Source organism: Hypomesus transpacificus, chromosome 6 (genome assembly GCF_021917145.1).
Source record: "Hypomesus transpacificus isolate Combined female chromosome 6, fHypTra1, whole genome shotgun sequence".
Classification (NCBI taxonomy): Eukaryota; Metazoa; Chordata; class Actinopteri; order Osmeriformes; family Osmeridae; genus Hypomesus; species Hypomesus transpacificus.
The window spans coordinates 5796438-5806371 of record NC_061065.1 but is presented as its reverse complement, the minus strand read 5'-3'; the positions used below and the strand labels follow the sequence as shown (position 1 = coordinate 5806371).

The window sequence follows — 9934 nt, the reverse complement described above, 5'->3', positions numbered from 1 at the left end:
CATACCTGTGCCTTACATCGTAACACTGTGGTCATCCACAAACGGTGGGCAGGATAGATCAGTCAAAGCAAATCCCCTCTTCATGAGTTTCTCCAAGGTTGGGAGATTTTCCCTGGTATTTCCAACCGGTACTTAAGCACAGAATCCTCTCATCGGGACACTGTGGGACATTTGTTAAAGCCTGTTAAGAGAGAATGCCCGATTGATGTTTGGTTAAACTTGGTTCTTAGATAACAGGGTGGTGGATCCCATCCACTGAGCAGCGTGTGGCCTGTAAGTGGAGCTCATTAGGGATGCAAGAACCTGGGCGCTGCCTGGCAGCTCTGTGAGATGGAGCCAGACGAGAGCAGCAGGTGTGGGGAGGGGAGAGGGGAGGGGAAGAGAGAGAGGAGAGGTGAAAGAGAGAGGGGAGGGGAAGAGAGAGAGGAGAGGTGAAAGAGAGAGGGGAGGAGGAGGGGAGATGAGAGGAGAGAGGAGGGTAAAGAGGAGGGGAGTGGGGAAAGAGAGAGAGGAGAGGTGAAAGAGAGGGGGGAGGAGGGGAAAGGGGAAAGGGGAGAGAAAGGAAAGAGGAGAGAGTGAGAGGAGAGGAGATAGGAGGGGAGAGGAGATGAGAGGAGAGAGGAGGGGAAAGAGGAAAGGGAGAGAGGAGATGAGAGAGAGAGGAGATGGGGGCTTTGATTGGCCGTGCGAGTGTGCGCCCCACAAGCCTCCTGCTGAACTCCCTGATCAGTCACTTCCTGAATATGGAAGTCGTGATTGTCTGACAGTCAAGTTTACCACACTGTATATGCATTGTTGCCCCCAATTTGATGAGTGTTTTTCCCAGTTGGCTTGGGGGAATCGTTTGCTGAAACGCTCCTCATTCGACATGCTGAAATTGTAGGGTAATTGAAAGTTATTTTGGTTACCGTAGCGAGTGTGTTATAACATGCAAATGTTCTTCAGAAGCCCTGGCATCTCACCAGGACGATAATTTAACGCGTCAGTTCAAGAAGTCCTCTGAAAGCAGCGCTTAGCCTCTTCACACTGTTTAAGTCAATTGAACGTTTTCCGTGGGGGAGAAACAAAAGCTCTGTGGTGAATTACAGTTTGTGTGCATTCATAGAAAGGCTCAAGTCAAACCTCCTCACAAACTATAACACATCTCGGAGCAGAACAGGGATGATTAGCTTGATGTTAAGGTCATGGACACGTGGGGATACGGTCAAACAGATCCTTCTCTCCATTTTTCTTTGTGCCGGTTTTATAATAAGACCTTCGCACTGGACCGTTCCTCCAAGGAGCACCAAAGGTCCTTGATCTATGACCCCGTTTTTCAAGTTTTGACTTTTCTCTTCTGCCGCTTGTAGTCAGGTACTTTCTTATTCAAATGGACCCTGGTGCCAGGAACAGAGTTTGGGGCTGGCTATGATTAACTCTAGAAATGAGAGGGCCGCTTGGTCAGAAAAGAAATAAGAAATGTCACTTGGCAAATAGCCACATCGTAGCAGCTCCTCGTGTGTAATCCTGTTATACATGCCCTGGACTGGAACACACATACACAGTGGCCCACTGGGGCTGGGCCAAGAGTTTGTCATCAAATCTCATCTCATATAGCAGCAGTAGACACAATCTCCCCTTCAGTAGACTGTCTTTCCCTCAGAGAGGGGAGAGGCTAGTGCCACCCCCTAACAGACTGGCCGGCAGTCTGGGACCTTAGCTGGAGAAACAGCTACACAACTCCACCCCTCTCTGTTGTTAAGATGAAGTCACTGAAGCCAGGTAAACTGCAGCGATGCTTTGGAATGTCACAGTCGGTAGTGTCATTCTTAAGGGAGCTTTGACTTTGACACGTCTTGCAAGCCCTTTTATGCCTCCATTAAAAAGCCATTCCACCAGTACCAGAGGCAGGCGCGACGCGGTGATGGAATGCAGAGTCTGTGGAACAGCTGGGCTTCTGGATACGGGCCTGTACCAGTCATGATCGATGCTCGGTGGAGCCGCAAAGCTAATCAATGAAGAAGCTGATGGCGTGTGGGGCTTTGCCAGGGTCTGTAGGGCAGCACGGCCCCAACTAAGTGGATTTGGTCGGATTCAAATGCCAAGCAGCAGTTAAAACATGGCTAACACTTGCAATATTCTCAACGAGTGAGGGATCCCTGCAAACAGGTTTCTACTCATGGCTGCCAGAAGCTGCCTGTGTTGTTAATTGGCAGCAGCTTGCTATCATTTGGTCCTGGGAAAACTATCAGGACCGGCCATGCTGTTGCTCCTTCAATGTGTTTGTCAATCAGCTGCTCATGGGAATGCGTGGAGATTTGTTGGAAGATGTCCAAGCTCCATAGCAGGTCTAGATGATGCACAAGCTCCATAGCAAGTGTAGATGATGAACAAGCTCCATAGCAAGTCTAGATGTGTGCGGTTCTTCTTGAAACGGCAGAGAATCCTGTGTTGGAATGGGCTAGAAGGTTGCTGTGAGTCCAGGAACCCAACCTCAGGTCTGAGGTGTGTGATTGTGAGATCCCAGTTCTCAAGGTCAATATCTATGGTGTGATATCCGGGTGTTGTCACCACCCAACTACACACACACACACACACACACATTCCTCCATCCCCCCATTGAACACCCAGATGCCCTCCTCCAGGACCAGACAGGCTCTTACTTAACGCCCTGTTCTCCTGCCCTGTTCTCTTGCCAGGCATGGGGAGGCTTTCCTGGCAGGCTCTCCCTTTCCTGCCATGGGCCAGGGCGCGTGTGTGTGTGTGTGGGCACGCCCATCCCTCGGCCCATAGTCTCCCCAGGGGATCTGCTGCACCTTCCACTGCCCAAACGCTCCACCCACCTGCTGTACAGCACTCCTTCTTGTGATTGATCAGTCAATATTGAGCTGAAACAAAGAGCAAATCGATGATAATGGATTCCTCATGAAGCTTATCTACTCTCACTATCTGTTGGCTTTTAACATGCAGCTCTGCAACTTTCAATTTCAAACTAGTCAGAAGAAAAAGTCATCATATCAATACGGGGGAGGGCTTTAGAGTGCTCAGGGACATCTGACTGCAAAGGAGCCCTTAACGATAACCTTTTAACAGGGGAAGTTAAAAAACAAGTCTCTATCTCCCCCTCTGTATCTCCCCCTCTCTATCTCCCTCCTCTTTATCTCCCTCCTCTCTATCTCCCTCCTCTATCTCCCTCCTCTCTATCTCCCTCCTCTCTATCTCCCTCCTCTTTATCTCCCTCCTCTCTATCTCCCTCCTCTATCTCCCTCCTCTCTATCTCCCTCCTCTCTATCTTCCCCTCTCTATCTCCCTCCTCTCTATCTCCCTCCTCTTTATCTCCCTCCTCTTTGTCTCCCTCCTCTTTATCTCCCTCCTCTATCTCCCCCTCTCCATCTCCCTCCTCTATCTCCCTCCTCTCTATCTCCCTCCTCTCTATCTCCCCCTCTCTATCTCCCTCCTCTCTATCTCCCCCTCTTTATCTCCCCCTCTCTATCTCCCTCCTCCCTATCTCCCTCCTCTCTATCTCCCTCCTCTTTATCTCCCTCCTCTCTATCTCCCCCTCTCTATCTCCCTCCTCTATCTCCCTCCTCTCTATCTCCCCCTCTCTATCTCCCACCTCTATCTCCCTCCTCTCTATCTCCCCCCTCTCTATCTCCCCCCTCTCTATCTCCCTCCTCTATCTCCCTCCTCTCTATCTCCCTCCTCTTTATCTCCCTCCTCTCTATCTCCCCTCATCTATCTCCCTCTTCTCTATCTCCCCCTCTCTATCTCCCTCCTCTATCTCCCCCCTCTCTATCTCCCCCCTCTCTATCTCCCTCATCTATCTCCCTCCTCTCTATCTCCCCCTCTCTATCTCCCTCCTGTCTATCTCCCCCTCTGTATCTCCCTCCTCTATCTCCCTCCTCTCTATCTCCCCTCCTCTATCTCCCTCCTCTCTATCTCCCCCTCTCTATCTCCCTCCTCTCTATCTCCCTCCTCTCTATCTCCCTCCTCTCTATCTCCCTCCTCTCTATCTCCCTCCTCTCTATCTCCCCCTCTGTATCTCCCCCTCTCTATCTCCCTCCTCTTTATCTCCCTCCTCTCTATCTCCCTCCTCTATCTCCCTCCTCTCTATCTCCCTCCTCTCTATCTCCCTCCTCTTTATCTCCCTCCTCTCTATCTCCCTCCTCTCTATCTCCCTCCTCTCTATCTTCCCCTCTCTATCTCCCTCCTGTCTATCTCCCCCTCTGTATCTCCCTCCTCTCTATCTCCCTCCTCTATCTCCCTCCTCTCTAACTCCCCCTCTCTATCTCCCTCCTCTCTATCTCCCTCCTCTCTATCTCCCCCTCTCTATCTCCCTCCTCTCTATCTCCCTCCTCTTTATCTCCCTCCTCTCTATCTCCCTCCTCTCTATCTCCCCCTCTGTATCTCCCCCTCTTTATCTCCCTCCTCCATCTCCCTCCTCTTTATCTCCCTCCTCTCTATTTCCCTCCTCTTTATCTCCCTCCTCTCTATCTCCCTCCTCTCTATCTCCCTCTTCTCTATCTCCCTCCTCTCCAGGCCACAAAGGAGTTGAAAATGTACGACAACAAGATCATCGAGTGCACGTTTGTGAACAACACGTGGGTGTTCATGCGACAGAGGATAGACAAGAGTTTCCCCAACTCCTACGACACAGCCATGGGTGAGCAAGCCTACCCAGCAGTGTGTGCTGGCAGCCATCTTTATTCAGATCTGCCCCCTCCATCTCAGGCCCATCATATTAATGTCTTGGTTCATTTATATTTCAGGCACATCTTGTCTCTCTTCAACTGCTGTGCTTCTCATTATTGAGTGTACATATGCGGTGTTTCTCTGTTTGATTCAAAACTGCTCTCAGCGTGTTTACCAAAATATATAAAGCAGTGAGGCAAAGTGCTTTGTTACTTTAGCTGCAAATATCAGAGATGCCAAAACATCAATTGTACCTTAGAGTGCTATCCACAAGTGACTTTATTGATTCACAAGAATGGTTGTGAATCTTAAGAGTCAAGCCACAGATTTTAAAAAACAAGTTGCATACGCTATTGGCTAACTTTGTTTAGTTTTTTTTTTCTTCTTCATAGTAATTGTTGAATATACTAACACAAGCAAAAGTAGCATTCAAGCCCTATGTTGTGGATGTGTGCCAGGCCAAGGAACTGCCTGTCATCAGGTCTGCAGTAACTTCCTGTGTGTGCTCTCTCTGTTCCAGCTGTGTGCAACAGCATCCAGCATCCCGTCACAAAGGAAATCCTCTTTGAGTTTCTGGACCGCTGCGCCCAGGGAGCCCAAACACAGAACCGGAAACACCCCCCCGACCCAGACGCAGAGCTCATGCCCCCACCACCCCCCAAAAGACCCAACCGGGACACCCCGTAGGGCCCCAGCGGGCGGCTGCAGACCGCAGGGCCGACCCGGCCCCGGACCGCAGGGCCAAACTGGACCTGAACAGCAGTGTGTTTGGGGCTGGTACAAGGTCCTCCAAGGCTACGGCACTTGATCCTGCTTCCTGCAAAGACACAGACTTCTGAAAAAGCCCTTCATCCCTGAGCGTGTTTATCAGCCTCTGATACACACTCAGGCCCCTTTTAACACAAGACTTTCTTAAGATCTTGTTGACCGTATAGACTCTGTTAGGTATCCTGCATAGTGTCTTAGCTTTAATTCTTATCATTCTCATTAAAATCAAATTCTAAGGATGGATTAAGGTTTTGTTTTGTTTTTTAATTTATTGTCTTTCCTTTTTTGAGAGCGATCCCGATTAATCTACCCGGCAACAGTGGAATCGATGTTATGACTACAGCCCCACCTGACTATGCAGATCTTGATGAAGATCTCAGTAAATGTTTTGTCTAGTTGTTTGTTTTGTTGTTTATTTTTCGTTTGGCAGTTAGGTGTCGGGGGGGTGTTGAGACCAGAGAAGCCCAGTGTTGGTCATCCTTGCCCACTTCATCTTGGTACAGTTCAATAAAGGAACGCACAAGCCAATACCGATCACATGACGTTTGAAGTGGTGTTCTAAAATGCTTTCGACACGCAAGCGATTGACTTTGGATATTTTTGAAACTAATGTGTCTGCATGTCATCAAATACAAAAGCATCCATAACATGGTGGTCTTTTGATATGACAATGTCATTGGCTACATTTGAACCAATAGCAGTAGGTCTTTGTTCTCCTCCCCCAATGGTTTTAGTTTCCGTGGAAACATACGTGCTCTCTGCTTTTGTAACCGCTCCTGGGACGTCCCGCAGGTGTAGTCATGGTGATTAGCATCTGAACATTTGTTGTTTGGTTTGATTTATTAAAGCAATACATGTCAAAGGGAAAATATTTTTTTATAAAATTGTAGAACTTTTCCTATTATTGTGACTAATGTCCTGCTTATTTTCTAAAGGGTGTATGGTACAAAGCTGCCAACGAAACTGTGTGTGTGTGTGTTTCAAAGATGGAAAAAATACATATCCTTCACTCAAGTTAAAGTAAAGATGTGTGGGCTCTGACATATACTTAAGTAAAAAGTAACCATTACTACGACCTGTTTTAGTGTCTTGCTGCTTACTGCCCAGACACAGGAGGCTGTCTGGTCATCAAGATCGAAGCCTTGTCATATAGACACTTCATTTGCTGTGGCCGAGGCCAGAAATCATCAACACATGCTGGTCAGGATCAAAGCTGTGCAAGAATGGCATCATTTACATTTAAAATGAGCCCAACACCTTTGATCATACCGTGAGAGGGAACATACAGACAGGCTTGTATTGGTGATGTAAGAATAAGTTGATGATACATTGATGGTAAATGTGCACCACCTAGGAAGATGTCTTGGAATACAGATGAGGATAAGTTAACCCTGAAGTCAGGATCACGCATTTGTCTTCAGTTTGCTCAGGCTGGGGTGGCCCAATTACCCCAGCTGAAATTAGAATTCGTTATTGCATTAATCTTTCAGTGTCAAACTCAAGGAGCCAGCGCAGGGGCGTCGGTAAACCCTTATTACTGGGGCACGTGCCCCAGTATAAATCTGCTCTGCCCCAGTCAAATCTAAAGTTTGAGTTTTAACAATTTACTTTGAGTCAATGCATTAATTTAGATAATCCCGGATAAAATAAACGCAGTATCCCAATCAACGCTTGTAAAACTTGCATCCCTGAACTGTTTTATATTGGGTTAAGCAAGGGGAGTTCTCTATAGCCTAGTAGCACAGTGCTTGTAAAAGGGATACGAATAGGGGCCCGAGCCCTAGTAAAGGTTTATATCTAACAACCCCCCTGGGACACAGAGACACGCATTCATTTTCTAATAGGCTGAGTTTGCCAGCGAATGTGAGATGTGTTTTTGAACAGAGTGCTTCTAACACACTGTAGCCTCAAGTGTGACAGTTTTCTCATGCTTGCTGCTCGTCACGACGACCAGCCGTTGAGCTGGCTTGCTCCGCCAGGCAGCAGGATACGACTCAGAGCGGGCATCAACACGGCCATGGCAGGATCACTCTGCTTCTGTCACGACTCCTCCAAATCAAATCAAATTTATTTGTATAGCCTTTTTACACGCAAGCATGTCACAGAGGGCTTCACATGTGCCCATACAACTGCCCCTCAACCAACCTAAACCCTCAAGGAAGACAAGGAAAAACTCCCAGAAAAACTCCCACCGGGAGAAAAAATGGAAGAAACCTTGGGACCACATCGTGTGTGAGCAGGGCTTGGCTCATCCAGGTTCCTGTGTATCCGATGCGGATTGGCTAAACTCACTCCTCGGTATAAGCACACACCGCCCGCGCCAATTAACATTATTTTGCATTTGGTAGTGGTCCACGTCTGGTACATATGCATGCCAGCGCTTAAAGCCCTCATAACTGTACTACACTCAACCAGGAACATCTTTTGTGTTCACATTGGCTTCCCGTAGGCAGAGAGGCTGTAGAAAGTATCTGATGTAGGTTACATCTAAAAGGGAGCACAGACTTTCCCGAAGACTGGGCCTCAACTTAGTTTTTCCTTTGAGTCTAAAGGAGATACCGGTAGCCAATTAACTCAAATTTCCACTTTTATGATTTTAATTATGTTCCTCTCCAGAAAATGTATTGGCTTCAAACAGGTGCAATCAAACCACAAGAAACGTATTTGCATGAGAAAGTAATTAGACGTTTACACCAACTGTGCAGCATTAGTAATGTCTGCCCTGCATGGTAGATGACTGAACGAAAAGGTAATATTTGAGGAAAATAAAACATAAACTGACCTTTATCTAATGTAACTAAGGAGACAACCAGTGGAGACTATGTATGTTGGAATGATTAACTAGATGAACCACTCTAAAAGCAACAGGTGCTGAATTTCATGCAGTGGTGGTGACCAACACTGAGCAAATATGAAATCCGTCTGCTTTCTCACGCATTGTGAATGTGTTGTCCGACACAGCTATGAGACCGTATGACTAGAAATGTATGCATGTTCTTGTACAAACACAACATTCCTAATACATTTCCCGCTGTGTGCAGTCTTGGTTGGGGGTGTTACAGCCTGGGGGTCTGCAGGCTCCTGGCCTGCATGGGAGAGGTTCCCCTGCAGCTCTGATGGGTTTGTAATGGGCTGGATGAGAGAGACCACTGGGCTATCTGTAGTGTGTTTCTGCCACTGGGGTGTGTTTATTGGCTCATGTTAAGTTGAAGAGAGGGGGGGGGGGGGGAGTACGTCAGGGGGGGTGGGTGCGTTTTTGCCAAACATGGTGTGTTTTCAGAGTCTTTTGGGAGTCTAAGGTTGTTTTCTAAGTTATTTGTTCTAAGGTTTTGTTGCCCACACTGTGGTAGTGATAAAATATTGAAATACTTCCATGAAGGTTGGATTGTGAATTGAAAGCACAGACAGCTTTATTTTGCATATTGCACTTAGTTATTTTGCATATTGGACTGCTTTTTTTCCTGTGATAATGGCACTTTAATCCTGCATTTGCTGAAAACTGGTTTGCTAGATTTGCATAACAATTAGGGACCAGCAGGTGCCTTGTGGCTCCATACAATAATTCCCACCACCAATGTCAAGGATGTCTTTTTGAAATGCTAAGAAGTGGAAAAAGATTTCCTGTCAGCTCTTTAAGTGTCTCTGTTGTTTAGCACTGAAGATGAATACACACCAGGCAGCTGTTGATGTGGTGTCGGCTGAAAGACCAAGCCAATGTACCATACGTTTTATGGTCATTGAGTATTTTTTAAACAATGTGCTTTAGCCGGATCACTTTCAGAGAATAGCAATGGTGGCTGCTGTGTGTGTGTGCATGTGTGTGCATGTGTGTGTGTATGAGATGAAAACAACAGTTTTTTTTACAGTCTGCTTACTGGTTTATCACTCAAGTATATCTGAAGTTCAGTCATCTGAAATGGTTTATGTTTGGTCACTGCAGACTCAAGGTCATATCCCTGCTATTACCATTGTTTAAGTCACCGTACCGCTAAGGTTAGCGAGTCAACTTCTATTATTCCTAATTTTCATTTGGGGCTGTAATGGAACAAATTCCAGTGTGAATACGAGAGCATTCAACCTTGTGACTCACATGAAGCTTGTGATCATCAAGACTAAGAAGGAGCAGCTTGTCCCAAGCTGATCCTGCGACTGTGACTGATCAGGTGTGATCAGATAGATTTTCCCAGCTGTCACCTGTGTCCACCTCCCTGTGTCCTGTGTCCACCTCCCTGTGTCTACCTCCCTGTGTCCTGTGTCCACCTCCCTGTGTCCTGTGTCCAATCTCCCTGTGTCCACCTCCCTGTGTCCACCTCCCTGTGTCCTGTGTCCACCTCCCTGTGTCCACCTCCCTGTGTCCACCTCCCTGTGTCCACCTACCTTTGCCACCTCCCTGTGTCCTGTGTCCACCTCCCTTTGTCCTGTGTCCACCTCCCTGTGTCCTCCTCCCTGTGTCCTGTGTCCACCTCCCTGTGTCCACCTCCCTGTGTCCTGTGTC

The 9934-nt window shown here is 47.5% G+C and overlaps 1 protein-coding gene across 2 annotated transcripts in view; it reads left to right on the top strand.

The window, feature by feature from the left end:
- Nucleotides 1-6301, top strand: part of rngtt (RNA guanylyltransferase and 5'-phosphatase) — a 68736-nt gene extending 62435 nt beyond the window's left edge. For both annotated transcript variants that reach the window (XM_047021057.1, XM_047021056.1), the window contains exons 16-17: nucleotides 4519-4642; nucleotides 5192-6301. In XM_047021057.1, coding sequence (XP_046877013.1) covers nucleotides 4519-4642; nucleotides 5192-5358 — 291 coding nt within the window. In that variant the 3' untranslated portion in view covers nucleotides 5359-6301. The remainder of the gene's footprint in view (nucleotides 1-4518; nucleotides 4643-5191) is intronic.
- The last annotated feature ends 3633 nt before the right edge of the window (nucleotides 6302-9934 follow it).